The 26383-nt window shown below is 37.4% G+C and overlaps 2 protein-coding genes across 3 annotated transcripts in view; one reads left to right on the top strand and one right to left on the bottom strand.

The window, feature by feature from the left end:
• TTC14 (tetratricopeptide repeat domain 14) overlaps positions 1-26383 on the top strand; it is a 39459-nt gene that overhangs the window by 9695 nt on the left and 3381 nt on the right. The window contains exon 13 of one of the 2 annotated variants that reach the window (XM_061353505.1): positions 3083-3216. The exons of the other annotated variant lie outside the window; for it this stretch is intronic. Coding sequence (XP_061209489.1) covers positions 3083-3201 — 119 coding nt within the window. The 3' untranslated portion in view covers positions 3202-3216. Of the gene's footprint in view, positions 1-3082; positions 3217-26383 lie in introns of those variants that run through there. 2 annotated transcript variants of the gene reach the window in all.
• CCDC39 (coiled-coil domain containing 39) lies at positions 660-24399 on the bottom strand. The gene is made up of 20 exons (XM_061353502.1): positions 24261-24399; positions 23585-23704; positions 22907-23053; positions 21708-21866; positions 19415-19507; positions 19201-19329; positions 17278-17469; positions 15503-15606; positions 15041-15173; positions 11610-11804; positions 10732-10896; positions 9313-9450; positions 7719-7927; positions 6312-6435; positions 4924-5083; positions 3679-3785; positions 2286-2426; positions 1968-2147; positions 1639-1727; positions 660-1034 (listed from the first exon to the last, which is right to left on the bottom strand). The coding sequence occupies exons 1-20, from the start codon at positions 24369-24371 to the stop codon at positions 872-874; spliced, it is 2859 nt and encodes a 952-aa protein (XP_061209486.1). The 5' UTR covers positions 24372-24399; the 3' UTR covers positions 660-871.

Raw genomic sequence — 26383 nt, 5'->3', positions numbered from 1 at the left:
TCTGTGAAGGCAACTGTATTACATTCTTAAATGCATCAAACATCTTTTCTAAGTAATATAAAGAACCCCAAACTGAGGTAGAAGTGTTTTAGAACAGTGTTTATTATTCAAGTGTGGGCCTTTGGGTTTTAGGTTGTGTTTTGGGGTTTTTGGTACGGATTTTTTTTTGCTGTTATGTATTTCCTTTACAAGCTAACTAACTGCTGCATTGCTTGTAGAAAAAGTTGTGCTCAGTTTACAATGACATCTGCAGAGATAATTGGCAGGACATGCTAAGGAGCTAATAATACCTGGTAGACTATGCAATGCTCATTGTACTTCAACTGCGAGTTTTCTAAGTAATGCCATAGTTACAGGTCAGTTGCAGAAAAGGTACTGTGTAATTTTTGAATAGAAAAAGTACAGTTCTGAAATACTAACATAGCTTAGTTAAGATCAAGCTTGACTGTTAATCAAATAGTCATGTCATGTCTCATCTTGAAGCATACAGTTTTTTTTCTGGGTTGTTGCAATGTAATATAAGACTATTTTGTCAGCAGTGAACATACCAGTGTACAAAAATTAATGGCTTTAATCTAACTCTTCTTTTCATTGTAAGGGTGAAGAGGCATCTGGAGGGTTTTAAAGTTCTTTAGCTCTCAAACAGCAAAATGAGAGAGTAATGTAAAGGTTAATTTATTACATAAAACATGCTTAACATTTCTCCTAGATAATTTATTGCATACCGTAGAATAAAGATAAAACATATATTTCTGATAGAAATTAATGCTAAGATTGCCAGTATACAGTCATAGAAAAGTTGAATTACAGATTAATCAATTAAGAAGCCTTAAGTAGTCTGAAGCCTTTACTATGACCTTCAAAAGATTACTTAAGACTTTATTTTGCCTTTACAAGTACCAGAGGTGCTAGCTCTGCTGGATGGCTGGGTACCAACAGCAGCTGCTTCTGCCAAAGAGTCAATAGGCAAGCACAGATCTATGACTTTGAGAGATGAAGTCTGACTAGTGCCTGAACTTGTGCTTCTGGAGGATCTGAAACAAACATTTACCCATCAGTGTCCAGAAATCCCCACATCTCAAACAGAGCTTCTAATGGTAAATTACAACAAAGCCACCCAACAGCAGTGTTTACCCCAGGCAAGATCCCCAACCAAGAATCTCTGTAGACACCAGAACTAATTGCTTAAGTACCCTGTGAGAATGCTAGATCATAACCAGTTCAGCATGTTACATGCACTGTTATTTGTATAGATGTTGAATAGGGGAAAATGGTATTGGTAAAAGCATACATGTCCATCTTTGCTATTTAATTAGGAAAGGGAGCTTACACTAGAAAGTGCAAAATGTGGCTGGAGCTCAAACTTGTGCTTTATCATGTGAAACAATTTTTTAATTAGAGCACAGTTAACAAAAGTAAACGTAATTATTTTGTAATTACTATTTGAAACTGGTGGATGCTGAAGTAAACAACTGTGTGCTAGAAAAATAAGGAGAAAGTTTTTATAGAGTGCTCAGAAAGTAGAAAATTGAGAAGGTCTTAAGGAGTGGGGAATTCTGTCATTTAGACACTAGTTCAGCCGGGTTAAACTTGAATTTACATGAAAACCCAAACAAAAACCCCACTGCTGGCACTTACCGGATAGAAGCTAGCGAGCTTTGTGAAGATGGTGATTGAGAACCTTGACTAGCACCAGCAGAAGCAATTGTAGGAAGCTCTAAATTGGACTAAAAAAATAGGAAAAAAAAAAAAAGTTGACATAATGTTTGTATGATAAGCATGGGTATACCAGTAGGGTTTATAATCCTCATTTGAAGAGATGTTATAAGCAGATGAGCACTTTCTCCTGTTTTACTGTTAAATATAGTTTATTGTTGACTTTTAAGAGCTGCCCTTGAAAGACACTCATCATCAGTTCAGTAGAGCTATCACTCAAGATCTCGGTGTCAGTTAACAGGAAAGCTCACCTGATGGAAGTATATTTGAAAGGGTGTGGTTAAATCAGGATTTGCTTCTAGAAGACTGGCTAACAATTTGTCAATGGTTCTGTTGAAGCTTTTCAGTTCACGAAGATTGATGTCTTTTTCTTCCTGTGTTTCTGTTTTAGTTTTCTTCTGCAACTGAATTTCCCTGGATAGCCTGGAACACTTTTAACAAATATTTTTAAAGTTTTGCTATTGTGAAAATGCAACACTTTTTCAGAAGCCCAAGTTTAAATTCTGTGGGTTTAACTGTACTTAGGTCTATCACTGTAGTTAGAAGCTGTCATTAATGACTATACAAACCTGTTTTATAACTCTTTCAAGTTTCGGCTTTTGTTCTTCTATGTCTTTGTTCAGTTGCAAAACAAGAGCTTGTTTTTCCTTCTTTTGCTCCTGGAAGAGGGCCTCCTGCTTCAGTACCATATCAAGATTTTTTTCCATGGTCTGCAAATTCATGTGAACAGTAGTTTGAGTTTATAAAGCAGTGTCATACACTCTCACTTTTTGTATTACTTTGTACTGGTACCAGCACTTACACTACTTGTTTCTAAATGTAGCCCAAGCAGTACTAAGGATAACTCGAGAATTTCTACCTGTCAGACTTCAGTGAGTAAATACTTGTATCCAAGAGACTACCAGGGAATTTACATATCTTTACAGAAAAGAATCGCACAGTACCACCTTACCATGAATGAATAACATCCACCTCGAAAGAACAGCTCTATGTCTTTATTTTATGAAGGAAAAAAAAAAAAAAAAGGAGAGGGGAATGGAAATAATAAAGTAATAGAAAATAAAGAAAAATAAAATGAAAAAAGGAAAAGTTATGTCTTAACACACCTCATTATATCCTAGGACTTACTCCCTGCTGAAGATGTGTCCTCTTTAAGAGATTTTATTTCTTAAGTAAGGTGTATGTCCTATGGTGGTATAATAAGCAATAAGAATGTTGATGTGCAGCCACTGATTCAGGAAGTAGAGAGAAGACTGAAGTTAGAATAACCATGTGGGGTATCTCAAGGTGCCTTTGATCTCATGTGCCTTAGAAAATTGTAACTAAAATGTCACACATCAAAGTTAAGCGTTGTTCTTTTTTATAGGACAAGTGGGCTTTTGGGTAACAAGGGGAGACAAGAGTAAGTGCTTTATGTGGAGCTGGAGCACAAGCTGTCCTTTACCTGAATCTAATGCTCAGCCTCCTAAGTTAAGACCTAGCTAGCTTTCCAAAGCTAAATTAATTCTGTTTAAACTGAAGCATCTTAAATGCTGATAAACCAGAGTGTGTTCTCCTAGAAAAATCCTGGGACATGGATGCCAGAGGACACAAGGTGTGTGAATTTGAATCTCTGCAGTACTGGACAGGATGATGCAATATAGTGGTGTGTGCTACACAAAGATAGAACTGCTTTCTTGGATGCCAGAACAGAACACTATCAGCATTTATCTGGGATTTTGCAACTTCCAGCTGTATGTGAATAAAAAGTCTTAAGTTACATTGTGATTAAATAAGCACTCTGTTTTTGAAGGAAGAGGTAGAACCTTCTTAAAAAATCGTATCCATTCATACAGAGTGTAGAATATAAAAGAACAGGCAAAAAATTGTCCTACAATATTCTGTTGTTTCAATAGGATAGCTGGCATGGATTTAGCTACATGCTGCAGCCTTATCTAAGTGGAACTTCTACTTGTATTTTACCTGGAGTTTTTCCTTAAGTTCCTTGATCTGTCTTCGTTTGTATCTGTGTTTTTCATCGGCAGCCCTTTTCTCCTCCTCTAGTTTCAATTTTTCCTCATATTCCTCACCTGTGATTCCAAGCAACAAGGCAATATTATTGCTGGACAAGCTGTGTATACAGTTTTATTTCACTTTAAATTAAGATACACTCTAACTGCATCACCGAACATTACTATGTTAGTGTTGGTAGTATTGCAGAAACCTGTAAGGGTTTTTTAAATACTCTACTACTAATTCCAAATCATTGTGGAAAAGTAACTGGCTTCATGAGAATGGGTTAAGAACTATGTTTCTGGAGCCAGCAGAGGGCACAAAAGTTAAAGAATTAAGCATTCTCAAGAATTAAGTTTATGTAATTCCTCATAGTGATGCTTTTTACACACTAAACAAAGGAAGTTCCACTGACAGCAAGATTATGAATTCTAAATGGCATAAAAAACAGATGAGGATATTTTAAAGAATTCTGAGGATTTTCCAATATGCAGAAACTTGGAGTTAGGTAGTCTTTATTTTAAAACCTGCTGAACACTACACTAAAATGATGCAGTTTAAGTTTTACTCTTCTGATTTTCCCACATGACAGGTTACTGTTTTTTCCACACCCTTCCCTGTGAAAAACCAGAGGCAGTGATGGTGTAGCTAAGGGATCGGTCTTCATTGCTAGATAGAGCACGCATACTTAAGCTGTCCATATAATTACTCTGGGTACAGTTCTGTGGACAAGCTGGCTCAGTCTACTACAGAAAGGCAAGCAGTGGCACAGCTTCTCCGGCGTCTGTAATTTGAATTAGTAGCTGTGTGTGATGCAGCACTACAGAGAAAGTAGTGCCTTTTGTGCTGTGCAAAGTTTTATCCACTAGACCTGTGTATTTCAAGCAGGCACTTCTCCCAAGTAATGACTTGCCCCCACCCCACCAGTAGTCATTGTTATGCTTTGTCTCTTCTGACTGTTCCAAATCATGACTATTCACAAAATTTATACAGGCTTAGATTTTCACATAAATTGGATAGAAGAATGTAAATATTAGTTAATCACACCTTGCTGCACTTTCTTCTGAACTATTCACAATAGTGTGTGAATTATATTCCCTTTTGCTACTATCAGTTTAGTCTCTCTATGATTCATTCTTTTGTGCCATGGAATTTCTCTACTATATACCATTGCCTGTAACTCACAAAGCAAATAGCAATTTCTGCTTTACATACTTGTCTCAGTGACTTCCTTGAAAGAGTTTCGATATTTGCTGTTGCAGTTATTAAGTATGCACAAAGTGTTTTCCAGAGCTACAATTTCTTTTTCAGCTTTGCAGATTTTTGCATCTAAATCATCACCTTCACGTTGCAGTGCTTCCTTATCCTGTGCAGCCTGAAAATAAAACGGATATTTTGGGTGACAGCACACATATTGAAAATATGAGGATAATTATCCAGAAAAAAAAATACCTGCAGTATTAGGGGAAACAATCTAAGTTAGATATGGGGCTTTGTTGTCAGTCTTGACCTGAAATTTGAGTTACTAGGTAATTGGAAGGAGTAGTTATTCACAGCACTGAAAGTTCTTTGAGGTATTTCATCCATATGCATTTCATTACAGGTATCTGCCTCCCTAAGCTCATAAGGTCCTGATTAGCAGTATCCACATGGTGTACAAAGCAGTTTCCATGTTTTGCACTGCTGATGTGAACTGCAGCACGTGCTTCACATCTGTTTCCTCTGCCCACAAAATCCAAGAGTTGGGACTGTATGCTACAGAAAACCACTGAGTGGGTGTTAAGTCATCCAGTTTTTCTGGGAATTACTCACTTGAAAATCCTCATTTATCTGATCAGAGAGGTTGAAGAAACACAGACAGTTGGGGAAGGTAAGTATTTTCTATAACCCCTCAAAAAATCTTATAGGGTGAAAAACCTCCAAAGCTGTGGAGGATGTACACCCCCAGTGACCACAAGGGTTTTAAAGAGGGTCTTAGCTGTGCTACATCTCACAGTAGCACAAATACCATCATTATGAAATTTAACACTTAAGAATGAGAAAAGGATCAATTTCACAACCAAGACCACAGCTAGAAGCATTCTGCTTTAAGAGGAAATCAAGAGAATTTGTGAAGATCAAAAATAATATATTCTCATTCCAGAACTGGGGTATGGCATTATGGATAAAGGCTTTTTTCCCTAGTGGAAATCAGAAGTATGCATAAGTGAGAAGAGGAAAGCTGACATTCTTCAAGGTAGAAATACCATATGGTATAATAAATAGCTAAAACTAAATCTGAAGCATAGAATAATTTAAATGTGAGACAGTGGTAAACTTGTTTTCAGTTTATACTGGATAACCATATGCCCAGTACTTCTTGTGTCCTAATGTAAATTAGTGATCACCGAAATTAAAATTTTCAAACTACTCAAAATTAGGGCTCCACAGAAATTCATGTGAAATTGCTGTATCATTTAGATAACAAAGAGTGTCAGATAACAAAAACCAATTAGACTGAAAGTAAGCAGTAGGCAAGGAGGTTGTCTTTGTAACTTGAATAGAGCCCAAGGAAATCTATAGCTTAAATGCTTGAATTCTAATGAATTACATTAATAAAATACCTTAATTACATAGTAGGTTTGACTTTTCTCCTCTTCTCCTTCAGGTGGCGTCATACCAATAGTAAGAACTTCATATCTGCATCTTAGTTTATAAATTTTATTTAGGCGATCTTGAAATTCAGCACTGATTTGTTTTCAGGAAGAAAAAAAAAGTGAGTTGAGAAATTGTTTGCCTTGTACTGTTTTGTGGACAATTCTTACCACAACAATTTAAATTCCTGAGGTTATTCCAGAAGCCTGCCCATATACCAGAAGTCAAGCAGGGCAGCAGTTGTGCTGCTCCTGGCTCTTGTTACTGTGTTCTCCCAGCTACAGTCATCCGTTTTTCTGGTTACTTGCACTTCTTTTGCAGTTCTGAGCAAAGTCAAATTTATTTTCATATTCCAGATCACTGCGTCCTGGGAGGCTGTGCCACAGCCCTCGAAAATTTTGAGAGGTTTGGCACCTAAACCTACAGCTGCACAAGCTGCCCCCTGCTGATGTTATCTTAATATTGCTACTATTAGATGAGCATAAGCAACAGTAGGCAACAACCCCAAATCAAATTACATGGAAGTATCAATTAGCGTGTAATTATCAAAGGACAAAGCACCACACACTCTGCACTCTCGATGAGCAGTTAAGCTTCAGTCACACTAAATCACTCTAATTTCCTGTTGTGTGGGGTGGGGTTAGCAGAGGGATGAATAAAAAGCCTGCCAGAGTTCAGCAGTTCAGCTGCTGAAGTGCTGATTTTTGGTTGGACAGAGATACTGGGGTGTCGGAGCTAAAACTGTGCCAGGTACTTTGCACTGATTGTTACAGAAGGGAAAAGTTATTTCATATGTAGTTGCATTACAAGAGAGTACATACATAAGTCAGAACATTTAATTTTGTTATACAAGACACGTAATGGAGAGCACATTTGTTACAAGGAAGAAAAACCAAATCAAACTCCAAACGACCCAAAACAAAAAGACTTATTGTGTAAGTCAAAGAAACTACAATTTTATGAAGCAGTTGGGAATAATCCCTCTTTAAAATCAACTTTTCTGTTTGAAATACTTTGTCGTACCTCCAGACACGATTGCACGTATCTCAATTATTTAAGAAAAAAAAAATGAAGGGTCACACACATATGACATTTACTTTCAAAAGATGTCTGCAGGTGAGGTTTCCTCTCAGTACTGTAAAGGATCTTCACTAACAGAATAAATAGTAATCTCTTGCTCACCAACTGGTTAAAGCTGGATTTCAGAGACAGAATCTCTTGTTAGCCTCAACTGTCTCAGTATCTAAGCAAGACTTATTTCATCTTCAATTTCTCCCATTGGTGAAATTGGGTAAAATATTTTTCTTTTTCAGTAAGACCCCATATGAAAAGTATTCAAGAAAAATTACAAGTTAAATTTATGTGAGAATAATTACCTTATGCGTTGTCGTTCCTGATCCACAAGTCTTATCTGAGAATCCAGCATTGCCTTATGAATCTTAATTTCCTCAGTTCTTTCTGCTATGGCTTTCTTTAGCTCCAATTTTTGTTTTTCCAGTGTTAGAACTTTCTCTGACTTATTACACAGAGTATCTTGAAGACGGTTCAATTGTAGCTTTAAGAGATTATCTTCAACCATCATCTCCTAATAAATGCCATAAAGGATTCAAAATAAGCATTTTTAATTAAGATTTCTAACAGTTAATAATTTAATATTTTTTTGTAAAGGCATCCATTATCTTTAATATATATACAACTGTAAGACTCATTTTGCTCTGCATTTAGAAATATTCTCAATTTCTCATTTTCTGGCAGTTTACATGGTGAGTGCAATAGGGGGTAGATGGTTGTATATGAATTCATCAGACTTTTTAATTAAGGCTCAGTTTTGGGGTTTTAGACTTTTCCATCTACAACTCACTTTCACTAGGTGATTTCAAAGAAATTCAGTAGACCTTGCAAGGAACTTTCTGAAGCAGTTAATCTCTCACTTTAACCTGTTGTGGAATCCATTCTAGATCCTGTAGGTCTACAAGTTGTGTTGTTACATAAGCAAATTTATATTTATATTCAGCCAGTGGTGAACTCCATTAGCATACAAACACTTTAAATAATTTTTTTAAGTCTCCTAAGAATCCCAAATTCTACCTTTTTTTTTTTTTCCAAGATCTTCCATGCCATCAGCTTTTTTGTTTTGTTCCCCTGAATTTTATGCCCAAGAAAAGTTCTGGGTTAGGGAAAGAGAGTTTTCATTGAGAAGCAAGTACACCAGTTCAGCTGATAACAAAACTCTTACCCCTGCTACTTAGACCCTCTATTTTTCTACTACTTTAGTTCTCCATTTAGTAAGACCAGAGCCACTGCAGAATAAACATGCAGTAATTTGAGGACTGGGACTGAGCTTTTCTCTTTATCAAAATATGTGGAGAAGGACTTCCATTTCCTTTCTAATTCCTTAGATTGGAATATAGACAGATCCAAACCATCTCTTCGAAAAAAACCTCGCAATTTAATAACAAACCCGAGCCAAATTTATTAGCTGGCATCACAGATTAAGAATTAAAATTCAGTGCTAGGTAAAGGCACCCTTGAATACTTTCTGCTTTAAAGACAATAGTTTCTCAAAAAAAAACCACCAAACAACCAACAACCAAAAAAAGAAATGACAAAACAAAACAGCAACCAAACCAAAACCAACAACGACAAAACCTAAACAAAACACACCACTGGATATTGTGACATAAGTAACGTGTGATAAAAACTACAACCCAAACAAAAACTATGCTGCATACAGAGAGGAAGCAACACTTGGCTTAGGAAGATAATAGTGAGAAAAATGATTCAAAGTCTGGAAATGAAGGTGCAAGTTAAAAAACTACAAAGAAGGTTCTGTGATTCTGTGATTCTTACGGGGATCATGATGTAACACTGTGGGAGGTAGATCAGAACAGCCTGCAGATCAAGTCACGAGTTTGTGTGTTTTACAAAAACATGTCCTGCATTAGTATAAGTTGCAAAGTAATACTGTACCTGCTTGATGGCTTTAGCTTTTTTTAATTCCTGGTCTGATCTGTCATTGAAAAGATTTAGGTCATTTATCTTGCTCATCATACTGCTTGTTTCTTCTCCTGTCTTATCCATTGCTCTCTTGAGGAAATGGACATCATTCTGTTTCCAAGGAAATTATATTTAATTTATTACAGTAAACGTAGGTTGCACAAAAAGCCAGTAGTTAATTTTACATGAAATAATTTTAAGTCCTGGAACCAGGAACTATCATCTCCTTGTGTCCATATGCTGCTGACTGGAGCATTGCAGTCTTCATGCAGAGTGCTGTTGCAATATTAATGTCATTGCTTGTTTTATTTGGAGCACAGTAACTGTTATTTATACAATATAGATCTTTCAGCCAGTGGGGCAATTCTAATATAATCATGTACTTTGGATAAAAAAAACCTAAAATTCCTGGCATGTCTGACCATGACTTAGATATTCATAGTTCACCTTCAAAACCATTTGACATTCATAATACTCCAGAGGTGTGTTTCAGTGTTTGATTATATTGCTCATATTTTGCATCTTATGAAAACTGAAGCATGGGCATTAGTTGCCCAACATTAAATGTTGCTATTGCATGGATCTCATCTTCAAGGACTTACCTATAAGCAGTTTTTTCCCTTTATTAAGTTGTTCTAACTTTTTTTCTTACCCATCACTTTGGAAAACCACGTGTGATGTTTTGTTAAACCTGATTTTTATCTCTATATGGTTTCTCTTTGAAAAGAGGTTTCTAAATGTGGCAAAGTGTAGCTGATAAAAAAATACATTCCCTATAAAAATAAATTACAATCTGGCTACAGAAGAAATGAAGAAAAGTAAGGGAGGGAGGTAAGGGAGGTAAGAGAGCTAAGTGCATTTTTAGAGTATTAATAATGGTCACTGGATAATGTAAAACCAGAGCACACTCATGTACATGTAAAATTCTCACATGGAAATAAAGACAGAAAAACAGTGTTTCTGAATTACATGTCAGGATGGGATCATGTAACTCAAATATTATTGCCTTAATTCAGTAATGTTGTTTTGTGCAATTTTAAATGCAATGTACTTATAAAAAGAAAGTAAATATTAACGTCACAGAATAACATCCTCCTATTTCTACATGGTCCTAACAAACTCAGGCCACGTGCAAGCAGTCAGTCACATCTTGAAATGCTAAGCTTGCCTTTCAATATTTCAATGCTTGTCTTCATGCTAAGGTGTCTCAGTTGTGCAGTAATGAGCTATTTTTCTGGAAGGTATAGGTAACATTATGTAACCATTGTGTAGAAAACTAAGTTCAGATATCTTTTAATCTAATACCAGGTTATTGATTAAAAGACCCAAACTGCTTAATTCAGTGAGGTTTCTAGATGTTACACAATCAACCTGATGTTTTAAGGAAGTTACCTGAAGTTTCTTGTACTGCACATGTAAAACATCATATGTGTTTTTCTTTTCTTCTAAGGTTTTCTTAAGTTCAGCAACTTTTGCTTCCAAAACTTGTTTTTCATCTGTATTAAGCTCCCCTTCTAACCGTGACAGCCGCCTCTGTACTTGCTGAATATAAAAATCCTGTTAAAATAATTTTTAAGAATATTAATAGTGTCAGATAAGCAGTTATAGCCTTCCTATAAAGCTAAAACACTGGATATAAACTTGGATCAAAATGTTGGCTTTAAGACAGTCACCCAATTAGGCTATTGTTTCTATAATAATTTATGGCTTATAGACCTCCTTAGCAAAACATTCTTAGGTGACTGATGTGCAGTGATGGTTCAGGAGTAATCTTCTAGAAGAGTAACAAAGCACACTCAGCACAGTCTGCTGTAGGGAAGCTTACAGTAGAGTTGCCATCTTGCTGTTACCAGTGGATGCTGATATAAAAGAGCAAATTTTCAAAGTGGTGCATAGGAAATATGCACAAAATCCAATTAGGAAATAACAGGATTTTGGCATGTACCTCTTGTATTGCTTTAAAAATGTACCCTGAGGTGTCTGTGATTCAGAGGGATCAAAGTAAGGAGCTGATTTGAAAAATTAGTGGGAAAAGCAGCAGATTCAAAAAATAAAGAAATACAAGCACATAACATAGGCAGTACTGTAGCGAGTTTCAGTTATTTCCATATCCATACATCTAGAGACAGAAATAAAAGCAGACTTCAAATTATATTGCATGTCATTTCCAAAATGCCAAGATGTTGACAGACATTACAGAGTTCAAGCAACTTATTCTCATTAGACCAAAGAAAAAAAAATCACAGCATGAAAGTATTTTAACATTTTACCTGGTTATATATTATTTCTTGTTGGTTTAATGCATCTGCATCAAGTCTGTGCAGTTGACTCTTAAGTTTTTTAAGCAATGACCGACTTGCCTCAATTTCTGCTAGAACACACTTCTCCTTATCCTTATGCACCTTAAACTCTTCAGTCTTCTTGAAAAGTAGATCTTTTAACTGGTTTATTTCTTTGTCTTTTTCCTGGTAACAAATTAATCATTAGATTGTAGAAAGCACTTAATCACATCAGAAGTAATTTCTGAGGAATTGCTTGCCTTTATTAATCTTGTATAGATTTAAGAATTTCAATACTATATCCATTAATATGAAAATGGAAGATCTTCAAAATGGTTGACCAGAAAAGTTTTAGACTTACAGAGAAAGTAACCTTATTTGTTTTTTCACTTGGATCTTTCCCTATTATTGCATAACTTTTTTTTCTTTTTTTTTTCTCCCTCCTTACTACTACAAGTATACATGAATATTTGGAAAAATGCAATACAAATCTTTCAATGGTTTATTAAAACATAACTCTGTGTATATGCATATGTATGTATGTATATATGTGTGTTTATCTAAGTGGAAACAATTTTGTTTGAAAATTAATTACACATTTTAAAATCACTTCCTTATTCTCAAAGATAAGTTGTCATTAACACCTGAATCAGTGAATAATGTTTTAGTAGGGTCTGTTGCAGTGAGAGAATGATGAACATTTCAGGTAACCTGAAAGGTACTGAAAACCAAGTAAACAGAGATTATTTTCTTTTTATAATCCTAGCAAAGAAGGCAACTTGCCTCTTCCTCCCCTTCCTTTCACTCCCCTCTGCAAATAACCAAAGACCTTCCAGAGTTCAGACCATTCAGCATGCTAGACTCCTGTAAGGTACATCATTAAGACAAGTGATGTGGCATCACAATCCTGTTTTGAAAGGCTCATTTACTTTTTGCTGAAGTCTGGTAGAGTCCAAAAATGCACATTTAAATTAAGAAAACAAAACAACTTAAAATTCACTGGTTCATATACATTAAATTTGTGCTTAATCTTGATTTTATATGTATGCATTGTGCAATCTATTTGTGAACCATCTTGCTGACTTTAAAAACAGCAAAAGATAACTCCTCCTCTAAGGGTTCATAATCGCATTCTAATTCCAAATCCAAAACTCAGGAAGTAAAAAGCAGGTGTGAGTTTAATATGAAATCATTAAGGCCTGTAGCATTTAATACTATTGTCAGTGGACTTTGGATCATGTCTGAACACGTGAATTTAATTTCAGAAGTAAACTGTTTTTATTAATGTGCCCAGTTCTGAGCTGGTTTTGAGAAGCTAGTGACTGATTAATTTGTATACTAAAACTGAATCATAAACCTTCATTTCATAGTCTTTCTTGCATATCTAAATTCATTTACTTAATAAAAATAGTTTCTCTCCCTTTAAGTGAGGTTGTTAAAAGAGATAAGATACTCAGTAAGCTTCACTGTGCAACGTTGTTTTGGCAGAGATTGAAGAGGGAGAAGTATCACAGAACCAAAGCGCAAAATGGTGACGTTTCATCCACATTGTTCTGTAAATAACTCTTCACAGTAAATTAATAGATGCAGCAAATAGCCATGTGTGTCTAATGGTGATAGAAGGCATGATTCTGACTAATACATTTCAGATATTGTTCAGGAACAGTTCATCCTAGTTAAAATGTTACCCTGAAGCTGTGGAGCTGCCAAGCTCAATGTCATCTTAGGTTATCTGCCACAGACACAAGTGAAGAAACTCTGCTAACGGTTTAGCCATCCTGGTAGCAGTCTTAAGGAAAAGCAAGTAAGGTTTTCATTTTCAGTCTGTTTTGTTATATCATTACAACTTCTTTTCAAATTATCTGGAAATCAAAACCAGTAAGGCCTGTAATTAAACTGTAAAGACATCCCCTCTCTAGTTTCTGTAAGTGTACTTAAAATGTACAGGTAATGCTTGTCAAGTTAAAAAGTTTGAAAAACAGCAATCTATTGCAAGGGATTATTTCACATACATGTTATAGGAAAACCAGAACAAGGTGGGGGGGAGGGGTGAAGAGCATACAGTGGTATGCACAGATACAGCTTTGTTGTCACTTGCATGGGAACACCTGCTGTCACACTAGTTCAACATGGGCATTCTGCAATAAAAAAAATGCTTTAGCATATCTGATACTAAGTTGTCCATCATAGTGTTTAAAAAAATAATAAAAAATGTAAAAAGTAAAATATTATTGGAGAATTAGTAGCAAAGTAAGAAAACCAGTAGAAAAATTTTTGGAAATGCAGGGAGGTTCAGATGATTGCATTACAACATTGCATTTATTCAAAAGCCCTTTGCAGTTCATCAGGTGAGAAAGAATTAGGATATTTTTATTCCTATACTTAATTTGCTACATAAGAAGTGGGTTTTGAATTAAAAAAGTATTATTACATATGTTAAAAAAGTCACCATATTACAACTGTACATGCCACTTCCCAGATCAAAATCTTTATTCATTATGAAAATAAAATCTAAAGTGAGCCAGTAATTTAATAGTCCACAATAAGTTAGATGAATCAGAGTATTACATAGCAGAATTCAAGTAGCAAAGATGAGACTAGGGCAGCCAAATCTGCTTAAAAAATTAAAAAAAAAAATTAAAAAAAATCTTTTGCATCCTGGTTTGCAAAAATCATAGCTCTTTGCAGGTTAATAAATTTTGGTGGTGTTTTACTAAAGCCAAGAATTGTCCAGTGGTAAGGTTACTGAAAAGTCATCCTGAGAAGATTCTCGACCTTAACAACCTTATTGACAGGAAACTCATAGAAATACAAGAACCATTGCTCCTCAGCAGTCCATAAAACAGAATGCTTAGAGACATGAACTCCCAGAAAGAGCCAAGCAAAATACAAAATTTTTAAATTTTTCAATATTGTTACAAAGCAGAAGATATTACTGTATCTTTATAGCAAAATTTGCCACATTCCAGTAAGTAACTTTTATGTCAATCAGGACAAGAAGTTGTAAGTCACTTTTAGCTGATGTCAAAGGTACACTGATGTAGTCACAATATTGGGCTTATATCTGATTTGTACAGTGACATCTTGGTATCCTGTGTTCATATGTGGGGACACAGTCTTCTGAACTGCGAAGACCACCTATTTTCCTCCAGGTTGGAAAGGACCTTTAAGATCATCCAAGCCCAACCCGTACCCCAGCACTGCCAAGGCCACCACTAACCCATGGCACAGAGGGCTTCATCTACACAGCTTATGAACACTTCCAGGGACGGTGACTACATGCACATTACCTCATCGTTTGATGAAATAGCCACATGTCATATTAATACTTACATTTCATTTTAATCCAAATAGTTTGTTCTAGATAGAGCTTGCAAATTCAAATGAATTCTCATTTGCAGAAACCATGAAAAATATTTTACCTTGACAACTTTTTCTTCTTCCTTTAGTATTTCTTCCATCCTGAAAGCTTTGTCTTCTGAACCGAGTGTCTCCTCAGTCACAAGCTTCAGCTTATTGGAAAGACTTGCATTTTTTTCATTAAGAAAGTTCAATCTAAAGAAAATTACATGGTTTATCAAGTTCAATGTACATAGCATATACACCCTGACAAAATCAAACAGCATACCTTGCTGAGCAGTTGCCTAATAAAGTAGGCTGGATGGGAATCAATGGTACCCAAGGCCCTAACAGATTTTTTCCACACCCTTTAATAGCAAGGACTACCAGGAGTATTGCCTAAACTGCCCAGTGCCAGAAACTACGCAGTAACCAAAAAGTTGGAGGCTTTAATCATCAACATGATTTAAGGTTCTCTGCTAGCTCAAGGATTTGATTATAGTGCTAACCCTTACAAATTATATTTTTAAAGGTCTGCTTCTTACCTGGCTTGATTTTTTTGAATGTCTTTCTTCAGATTGGTTACTTCTGTTCTCAAAGACTCCAGATCAGAAGCAGTTTTGTCCACAGTGAATTTCAAAGTATCCAGCTAATAAATTACAAAAGGGAGCAATCAAGCTCTTACGTACTTCAGTACACATTAGGATATTTAAACTTGTAAGGGACCTATTTATTGGAAAGTATTCCCTTTTAACAGTGTTTTCCAAATGAGAAGTGCTGCTAATTTTGAGGTGCTGTAAATCAGCACAGCTAGTAAACTCAATAGATTAAGTTGCACAATCTGAATACTAGGACAAAATATTTACTGCTTAAGAATGTAGAATGAATTATGAAGGTGCTGTGGGTTGCAATTCTTGTTTAGCAGCATCTTTATAAGTGGAACTATGGTTTTATAGAGCACATCTGACTTTGAGAAGTTCTTTGTTAATATGGATACACTTCTATATCTAATAAACACTAATAATTCAAACTTTATTGGGCACATATCATTATTTTGATTCAGATAAAGGAACACTGTGACAAACATACACAGACATTTAATTTGGTAAAAAATACAGCATGCGCTCATTGAACAGGATATGAATACTTTACAATCAGTAGCTCATTCATCTTTATAGTATCACTTAACAGTGTAATTGTTTTCATTTTCACAGATGAAGAAACCTGATCAAGTATATATAGCAGGTCTCCCTCTGTACCAGAATGAAAAACTGGAAGGTCATAAGTTGTCAGCTGAACTGTAAGTGTTTCTTTCCTTGTTTCTCACTTGCATGCCACAGATGTTTTAACACCTAATAACGGAAGACTGTTCTCATTATCGCATTAGATAGTATTGACTGTGGAAAAAAACTTCAAGCAAGAATCTCACATTTGGGAGATGAAAACCTACCAATTCTGTGAAGCCTCAAGTTTGCATGAATTACAGGGTAATCTAGCAGCCTACACACCTTGTTTCAGCTAGCTACAATTAGGATATCAGTTTATGAACCACCTGCAACAAACTAGTCAAAGATGCGGGGCAGGTGGCAGGGGTGGGTGTTGTCTGTTTCTTAATTGCCAATCTTCTTTTCTTGTTAAGAGAAAACTTAGGCAATACAAGCATATCCCTTCTCAACAGAGCCATGAAACTTGAATTACGTCTTAGAAATACTTATATTTTAAGCAATTACTTCTAATTTAAGCAATTAAACATTGCAGCTCAGTTCTAGCCTTAAGTGCAGGTTAAATATAAGCAACAACATTTGGACAACATCAAGTATATCTTGTTCACAGGGCAGCCCTATCCTACTGCCTCTTGACTAGAAAGCCGTGTGAAAAAGTTTGAAGATTTTTTTCAACCAATAATTTTAACTTGTCTAAAAGGGCCATCAATACTCACTTCTAAGAGGACAGTACAGGAATCGTTTAGAATCCAGAAAAGGTTTCCCTCATCCTCATACAATACTGCGGTCTATGCATGCTAAAGGCAAGACACGCATCCATGTATTTAAGAGTTACCCCATTTAAGAGAAAATTCATGCATTCTATACCAACACAGTGGAGAATACAAGCTAGTCTCTTCACCATTATCAATGAAAGGATTAAGTTGAGGGTTCAGACCCCAATAATCATGACTAAACTGAGGAGTGCAAGCATTTTGTTGAATTATTAAGGGTCAAGTCTAAAACCAGAGAAAAGCAAACCCTATTCCTGTATTTCCTCCATCTCGTCGAAAGTTACAGTTTCAGTCTGGTTTTGTGAACAGTTTGGTTATCCTTACCTCATCCTGCAGCTGAACCCTGTAAGTATCCTGAGTCTGATACTCATGTCGGAGGCTGGTAGCTTCCCGTTCAGCAGAAAAAATTTTCTTTTCATATTCCATATTATTAAGGGTTTCATTTACCAAAAAGGCAGTCTTTTCTTTCAGCACCATTTCTTTTTTTCTGATCTCCTGTTTTATCTCTGCTATTAGCTATCAGGATAAAAACATTTCAGATTTGTTGCCTTAGTTAAGATGTAATACATTAATAAAGGGTACAACCAGAAGATCGCTATGAAGACTACTCTGTGCACGAGACAGCCCAGTTATCACATAATTTTTAAATTACATCATTCTACTAATACATCACAACACAAAGTACTACAAGTGGTTTGGTTTGGAAACTTCCAAAATAGTCCCATAATTTCAAGAAGCCCTAACGCTATAAAATTGTATGAAATAAAAATCATTTTTCATTGAGTAGGGAAAAAGAACCCAGCAAGCTCTGCAAAATTAGCAACATCAGTGGCACTTAGGTTAGCTGACAGATTTATAGCTCGGTGAAAACTGTGTACTTTGAAAGGTTAAGTCAAAAATTAGCTGCTGGGCAAATTATACTCTAGTTATTATGTAAAAAAAACAACCAAAACAGAACAAAAAAAAAACCCACACCAAAACTGATCACAGAATTATCAGTAGGAGTATTCTGTGGACTACTAATGTATGGAAGCTTGGCCAGAGCTAGGGCTTTTCTCTTGGGAAATGCTGTTTGTTTGTTTGGGGTTATATTACTATCTGTTTGTCATTTGTTCTTTGCAGAAGTCTTCTGATCTGAAATACTATGGAATCCAAAATATTTCTGCTAAATTAGGCCGTTATATTTTCAGCTTGGTAGTATTTATTCTGGCTTCTCATTTTCTACTACTACATTTCTTTAGCATTATAGCTTAATTCATGTTTAAACCATTCCGATTCTGCTCAAGGTATATGTAATACCCACTTAGGCAACTTAAAGCTGGTATTTTTTTAAGAAGAAAAATATCATACTAGCAAAGCAAAAGATTTAAGTAGAGTCTTCTTGTACATTCAGTTATGCTTTTTCCCCCTTCAAAAAAGCGCCATTGTTACTTTGGAACCCACATTAATATTTTTTTCCTCTGCACTGATCCTTTAGGCTTTTTCTGGTCCATCTGTCTTATTGCCCTGCAAAACTTTCAGAGGAGCTCACACTTCTCTTGACAATTCCAGAACAAAATATACTTCATTTGTACCTCTTGCCATTTTACCATCTGTGCACAAGGCACTGACAAAACCAATGAAGACTATATATTTTAGAAATCAATACTAACTCATACTACCTAAAAGATCCAAATAAGATCTTTTTCTGCTTAGAAGAGTGGCATTGCTTCTCCTCATTTGCAGAATCTATACAAGGACCGATTTTTAACCTTAATGTGATTATTTACCATAATTCTGACATAAATGTTAGTCAGGCATTTGTTCACAGAGTTAGAAATGCCAATTCCTTCCATTCCAAGCATTCTGTTTTCTTTCTAATATTGCAGCTCAAAGAATCCCCCTCTTGCAGTTGACTGTCCTTAATCTCTACAAACAGCATTCCATCTTGTTGCTTCTTAAATCAAAGACGATAATGGCATGCATTGCATTTCCCAACAACCTTGAGATAAAAAATTAAAGCTTGCATAGTATTGAGCAGAGCACCGTTACTTACACTGAGAGATACTGCTTTCAAAATAAATTTTGAATATATTTCAGTAATACCTGAACTTTGAAACATCTTGATACAATAGAGGTAGACACAAAGAGACCACTGAACATCTAAACCACCCAACTAGTTTATGTGTGAAGAGCAAAATTCTTAACAATATCATAGACACAAAAGTAGGCTGATACACAGATAGGAATTAGTGACAGCAGTTTTACCAAAGCACAATGATCAATCTGTTGATCTCTCTTTTGCATCTGTTGTATTGCATTTTCCCACTGCCTGATGACTTCTTGCCTTTCTTGATGAACTCTGCGAAAATCTTCAGCTGTCTTGTCAAGCTCTATCTGTTTACAAGAAAGCACCCCCATTATTTCTGATGTTAAACATTTCACATGTAACAAGATATCTTCAAGAACATTAAGCACTAACCTGTGCTGTTATGGTTTCTGTAAGTTCATTATTAAGAGCTTTGCGCTTCTGATTTGCTTGCATGGTCAACTTGTCTACTTGAAGTATTAATGCCTAAAATAAAAGGATATGAAAATATAATCATAAATTCATAGAATATTTAGGGTTGAAAAGGACCTTAAGAGCATCAAGTTTATGTATTCGAAAACAAATATATAATAACTTATAAATTCTTAAGGCTCTAGTACAGGTTGGGATGAATTACTGAGGCATCAATTTATTGTATTTTAGAGAACAAACACCTGAGAATCTAGCTTCCTAAATTTTTGAGGATCAGACGGCAGCAAGGCCAAAGTAACCCTACACTGTGTGTAAATGTGTATGTGGCATTCTCTGCATCAGCCGTTTTGCTTTACTCTTCTTCCTATGTTGTGTCACTTGCTAATGTAAATGGTATCAGTGAAACTGTATGTGTAAACTAAAGATTTGGGATTCCGTATTTAATTAGTAAAAATAAAACTTCTCCTACCTGTATGTAAAGACTCAAAAGAATATTAACCCGAGTTACCTACCTATCTCAAAATTAATAATATACTTGAGCACTGACCCACATAAAGTCTGAAATTGTGACTGGAGTATCTATTTATACCATTTTTCCTTATTCCAGGTAGATTTACTGAAGTAGGTGTACTTTGCTCTCAGTAATATTAACAAGTTCATTTCTAATGGGAAAAGCTATATTATCTGCTCATATTTGGCATGCATTTTAATGAACTCTTCAACTCAGTAGCACAGTTTTCTACACTTTATTATTAGCCTTCTATGATGGGGCTACAGAACTGATGGACACCGGTAAAGCAGTTGATGTCATCTACCTGGATTTGTGTAAAGTGTTCAATACTGTCCCACACGACATTCTTGTCTCTAAATTGGAGACACATCAATTTGATCGATGGACCACTTGGTGGATAAAGAACTGGCTGGATGGCCACACACAAAGAGTTGTGGTCAATGGCTCAATGTCCGGCTGGAGACCAGTACGAGTGGTGTCCCTCAGGGAATCAGTGTTGGGACCAGTCTTGTTCAACATCTTTGTGGCTGACACAGCCAGTGGGATTGAGTGCGCCCTCAACAAGTTTGCCGATGACACCAAGCTGTGTGGTTCGGTTGATATGCTGGAGGGAAGGAATGCCATCCAGAGGGACCTTGACACACTTGTGAGGTGGACTGATGCCAACCTCATGAAGTTTAACCATGACAAATGCAAGGTCCTACACCTGGGTCGGAGCAATCCCAGGCACAGCTACAGACTGGGCAGAGAAGAGATTCAGAGCAGCCCTGTGGAGAAGGACTTGGGGGTGCTGGTTGATGAGAAAATGAACATGAGCCATCAGTGTGAGCTTGCAGCCCAGAAAGCCAACCGTATCCTGGGCTGCATCAAAAGGAGTGTGACCAGCAGGTCAAAGGAGGTGATCCTGCCCCTTTATTCTGCTCTTGTGAGACCTCACTTGGAGTATTGTGTGCAGTTCTGGTGTCCTCAACATAAAAAGGACATGGAACTGTTGGAACAAGTCCAGAGGAGGGCCACGAGAATGATCAGGGGACTGGAGCACCTTCCATATGAAGATCGGCTGAGAAAGTTGGGGCTGTTCAGCCTGAGGAAGAGAAGGCTGCGTGGAGACCTCATAGCAGCCTTCCAGTATCTGAAGGGGGCATATAGGGATGCTGGGGATGGACTCTTCATTAGGGACTGTAATGGTAGGACAAGGGGTAACGGGTTAAAACTTAAACAGGGGAAGTTTAGATTGGATATAAGGAGGAAATTCTTTCCTGTTAGGGTGGTGAGGCACTAGAATGGGTTGTCCAGGGAGGTTGTGAATGCTCCATCCCTGGCAGTGTTCAAGGCCAGGTTGGACGAGGCCTTGGGTAATATGGTTTAGAGCGAGGTATCCCTGCCCATGGCTGGGGGTTGGAACTTGACGATCTTAAGGTTCTTTCCAACCCTAACTATTCTATGATTCTACGATTCTATTTGTGCACTTTTTCATAAAAGAAAAAAACCCTTTAATTTTAGCCAGATGAACAAATTAATGTCTTTAATTATGCCTTCCACCTTTTATAAAACTTGTTCTCTCTGACCTCTAAAATGAGCCTCCTATGGAATTGCCCTGTTGAGCTAAGTGGAAACCGGCTTAAAAGCGCTGTTGTACAAAATCTTGTCTCCATCTTACTTGACTAGATAATGTAACAAGGTCTGCAAATACTAAAATGGTTCTCCCTCTAGTTTCTGAAAATTGCTGTGATTGCTACTTACTCCTAGTTTCCCTTCATCTTTTTGTGCATACTTCTGGATTGTGATGGCATCATTATCTTTACGATTTGACTCCTTTATCCAGTTCTCCAGAACTTCCTCATCACAGTTCATCTGTTGTTTCAAGTTTTCCAACTTCTTAGTGGTTTTATTTATAGTATTCTAATAAAATTGGAAAAAAAGATTTAATATTAAATATCTAATATTTTTTGAATAGTAATTGAAACAAACAACTCAAGGTACTTTAAAAAGTATACACACGTCTTGTTGTCAACAGCATTGCTAGCTTTTTCTTTTTTGTTAAATGTGTATTATACTTGAGGACGTCTATTAGCAAATAGACATCCTGGTCTTAAAGACAAAAGAAGACAGTAAGTTGCCACAAACTTAAAATGCAAATAATTTTAAACAAGAAAGTCAACCTCTGGCAAGATATCATACATGCGAGATATTTATTCCACATAATGAACTGATCTGAGGCATCATAGAGTAAAATTTTTCCCTCACAAACTCTCAGTTCTTAGATCCTTTACCCTGTGTGTGAATTTACAAATGGCCCCACATGACTCTGAAGAAACTTCCTGACACAAATTTGGAGAATCACGATCCAGCTGAATACAAGGATATCTTAACCCTGCTACCCATTCTGAGAGACTGGTGATTACAAACAGACATACTGAGAATAGATATAACGAGAAGACAGACAGAAAATAAAAAAATAAACACAAATTATTCATGGAAAGAAAAAGGAACAGTTCCATTAAACAGAAAAGCAACTGTAATTCAATAGAATTACTTTTTTGTTGTTTGCATAAAGCAAACTTTTTATGCTGAAATCATGCCCCAAGTTTATTTTATGCCATCAAAAATGTCTTTTCTAAACCATAAAGAAAATACCTGCGAGTCTTAACAATACAGATGTGTGGCTGTGTATCTGGCATTTAGAACACTAAAACCAGAAGTCTTTCAATACCTAGCTCTTATTTGCTAAGTCTTGACCAGTCTATGCATGGAGATACTCAGTGTCACTCTACTTGCCTACACAAGGAAAAGCACACCTAGATCATCTATTATTGTTTATTAATTAATTATTAAATAATTAACAATTCTTGAGTTACATTATTTCTATAACTGCAACTGAGGACAAGTTATAAAATCTGATTTGAATACTGGTGTTCTCTTGCAAAAATTTAAAACCTTACTTCATGACTGTTTTTCTTTACTCTTAAGGAAACTATCTCATCTTCCAGTCGCTTAATCTCACTTTTGAGACGTCCATGTTCTCTCTCAGCAAGGGCTTTAAAGTGTTTTTCAGTTTCAATTTCATTCTCTCTGGCTTTGTAAAGAGACTAGAGAATAATACAGTTATAATTTCACAATAAACAAAAGTATATATATAAAAATACACAACCAAAAAAAAATCCCTAAACCATCCATTTTGGCCAATTAACTTGGTGTAAGACCAGACTTCCACCTTGACCATGTGACTTCATTTCTCATGTCCACAAATTAAGTCTTCACTAATACTTCACAGTTAAGTCTTGACCATTATAAACATTCTAAATCTATTTTGTCCCCTTACACTGATGTTTTATTTTCTTTCATCAATTATTTTATCATCTACCAAAGTCCCTGTTAGAATAAATTCTAAAATGCATCCTTCTTAGCTTTCTTCTAGGTGCATTTGATCTTGGATGGTCTTTCTAATGACTATCAAGTAATAGCATTGAGATATACTGTTTGTTTCCTGTGGAAGTCTGGAATAAAGGCCTGACAAAGCTCTAATAAGGCTGGCAAAATATATAGGGGAACCAGTGTATAAAGATACTCAGGTTACAAGTCTGCCTGATAAAATGCATTTGCTACAGGTAGCAATTTACCTGAGTGAGGCTGAACTCTTGTCTCACATTTTTCAAGTGGGATGTCATTGCTGCTATACGTTCTTCAAAGTTGGTCAACTCATTTTGCAGGTTTAGTTTTTCTTTTTGCATCTTCTGCAGCTATTTAAGGGTTAGAATTGTCAAGTACTTTTAGTTGAGTGCTGGTTATCTGCATCTATTTAAAAATACAGTCATTGCAATTACTAATCCCAAAACATAAGAAGTGTGCACTAGGTTCCCACAACTCTGTGAAATGCGGCATTTCAGAACGTGCCCGGCTCTGCTAAGGAAAGGTGCATTCCTGGCTCCACAGGGCCTCGCCAGCCTCACGAGGGCGGGCGGGACTCTCGGAACGCTGCCCTTGCCGAAGATAGAACAGGGTCCCGCGGCACAAGGTCTGCAGGTACGTGGGTCCCACGTTCAAAGACTAACTTATCGCCCCCCGTTCCCTTCGCAGAGCTCATGGGCGTTAACTCGTTCCCTCCCTCCCCGGGCCCCGCACCCTGGCAGTGGCGGGGAGGGTTCCGTGCCGCCCCGCGCCCCAAGGCGGGAAGACATGGGCAGGTCGTCGCCACCCCTTTCCAGCCGAGGGGCCGGTGGGGTGGGAGCAGCCCTCCGGAGCTGCTGGCTGGAGGTGAATGCTTCTTCCCTCCCCCGTCCTCAGGCCCGCTCTCACTTCGTTCTCCAGGGCCTTGTTCTCCGCGTTGGCAACGGGGACGGCGTAGCCATCGTCCCAGCAGAGCTCAGCCAGCACTGAGGCGGTGGAATTACTGCTAATGCTGTCCATGGCCACCGGCAGGCACTGGGGAACCGTGCCTGGCGTTGCCCGTCCCCTTAGCAACGGCAAGGCCCCCCCCCCGTGGCCGAGCAAACGGGAAGTGCCCGCGGAGGAGGCCGCCTCCTGCCCCGCCCCATTTCACGCCGGCCGTAGGCAGCTCCGCAGTGGGAGGGCTGCCGCGGCAAGTTAGCTGGGGTCGAAACGGCAGGTCTGAGAGCCTGTATATCCGCTCTTGATCATGACTGTTGTTAGCGGGGTTACCAGACATGTCTGGACACGATGCTCTCGCCGGGCAGCTGCTTGTAAACGTGCTGAGGTGGAAGGCATCAGACCCAGGGATTCCGAGTGTCATCGCGCCAGCTTGCGCTGCAGCTGTATCAAACCTGGGGTCAGAGCAGGCAGAGGAGCTCACCTGCTCTGATAACACTTAATAGCCGATTTCTAGGATCATATGCGGGACATGTCCTGTTTGTGAATAGGCCTCTGGCATTATGCCCTAACGACCGACAGTGGGGGTTCCCTGAGCCAGAGATTGCATCCAGGTGACCATCAACATTTATGCTATAACCTTTCCAAGCTTGGCTGTTACTTTTTTTGAACCTATTTGTACTTCTGGGTTGTAAATTTTACTGTGCCTTTGAGTTCCATCATTGATAGATGGAGAAAAGCATACGGCCTTGACAGGATGCATAATCTTATTGCAGGAACCCTCTGTGGGTAACTGTTTACCCCACTGTCTGGCTGAAGTGTCTGAAAAGACATTAAAGGAATCAAGCAAAGCATGATTAAAAAGTGCTGAGCAAAACAGCAATAAACACTGACAAATGACTGGGGTGTGGTTTGGAGGAGCAAGGTGAGGTTTGTTACAAAACACAGGTGTATGGAAAAGTCAAAACACTGACCACAGCAGCAGGCATTGATCTTGCTAAATATCTGCATGTGTTACGGAATAAGATTTTTCAGACAAGAAAAGAGTGAAGAACTGGGGAAGATCTGATGAGGGTGCTCCAAAATAGCAACTTTCAGTATTGTGCAGATTATTGCTGGTCTTTGTTGGTCACTTCACTGATCCTTCACCTGAGAAAAGTCTTAAGCTATTCTTAACAGCATTGACAGAAAAAGAACAATCTGAGAACAATCTGTTTCCTTAAAAATAGAGGAATGGTACTGGTCCAGAGCCTCCAGCCACCTGTGAAACAAATAGAGAGGTCATGAGGAAGATATTTTTTGCCTCTGCTGTCTTACATGGGACTGTGGGCTATAGACAGTTCTAAGATGTGCTGAATAATATTTTTGAATAAGCAAGCTTGGCAAGAAAATGTAGCTTCCTCCAGACGAATGTGGAATGATTTACCTATGCTACCAGCGTGGACAAGACAAAGATAGTCAGCTGCAGGAGGATAAAAGATAGCTGGGATATATGGCCATTGAGAAGAAGGGAAATTTCTGTAGGCAGAAAAATCAGGCTTCTTAAGATAGATGTGTATCTATTGTAAGATTGATTCTAGTACCTGTGGAGGAGACTTCTAGAAGATTGACATGTGTAGACAACTGGCTTTTCAAAATGAATTCTTAGGACCTGCAGCTCTCAGCACTGTATCAGAGATGGGAATAAGCACAAAAGGGATCAGTGCAGAGGTGATGCATTGGTGTGATAACAAGACAGAAGCTTCAGCTGTTTGGAAGGTGTCAGGTGAAAGGGCTGCCTGCTAAGTACTGTGCTTTTTGACCTGCTGGAGGGTAGCGCACCAAGAGCTGGGTATTGCGGAGTGCAGTTAGGTGATCTGGCTGAATGAAAAGGTTGAATTCCAAAGACACTACAGGCTACTAGAAAGACAGCAGAGAGTACAATGGCACATTGCTGTGTACATATTAGGGCCCCCATCCTTTCCTAAATAAGGACCTCTATTTACTCACTGAAAAAATAAATGCAACTCAATTTGTAGGGATTTTAAATTAATGTCTATAATGCAATGTGGCATTGCAGTAATGGGCACCTGATAATCTTGTGTTATCCACAC

The sequence above is a fragment of the Neopsephotus bourkii genome, unplaced genomic scaffold (genome assembly GCF_033783945.1).
Source record: "Neopsephotus bourkii isolate Nb327-2 ecotype Australia unplaced genomic scaffold, CSIRO-AGI_Nbou_v1 NB_678, whole genome shotgun sequence".
Lineage (NCBI taxonomy): Eukaryota > Metazoa > Chordata > Aves > Psittaciformes > Psittacidae > Neopsephotus > Neopsephotus bourkii.
This window is presented reverse-complemented; position numbering and strand designations above follow the sequence as displayed.

Coding starts and splice junctions, on each gene's coding strand:
- CCDC39 (XM_061353502.1), bottom strand. CDS start 24,371: ATGGACAGCATTAGCAGTAATTCCACCGCCTCAGTGCTGGCTGAGCTC. Junction 10,897..11,609: donor AAGAAATAATATATAACCAG/GTAAAATGTTAA, acceptor TTATTTTAACAG/GATTTTTATATTCAGCAAGT. Junction 6,436..7,718: donor CAGGAACGACAACGCATAAG/GTAATTATTCTC, acceptor AAAACAAATCAG/TGCTGAATTTCAAGATCGCC.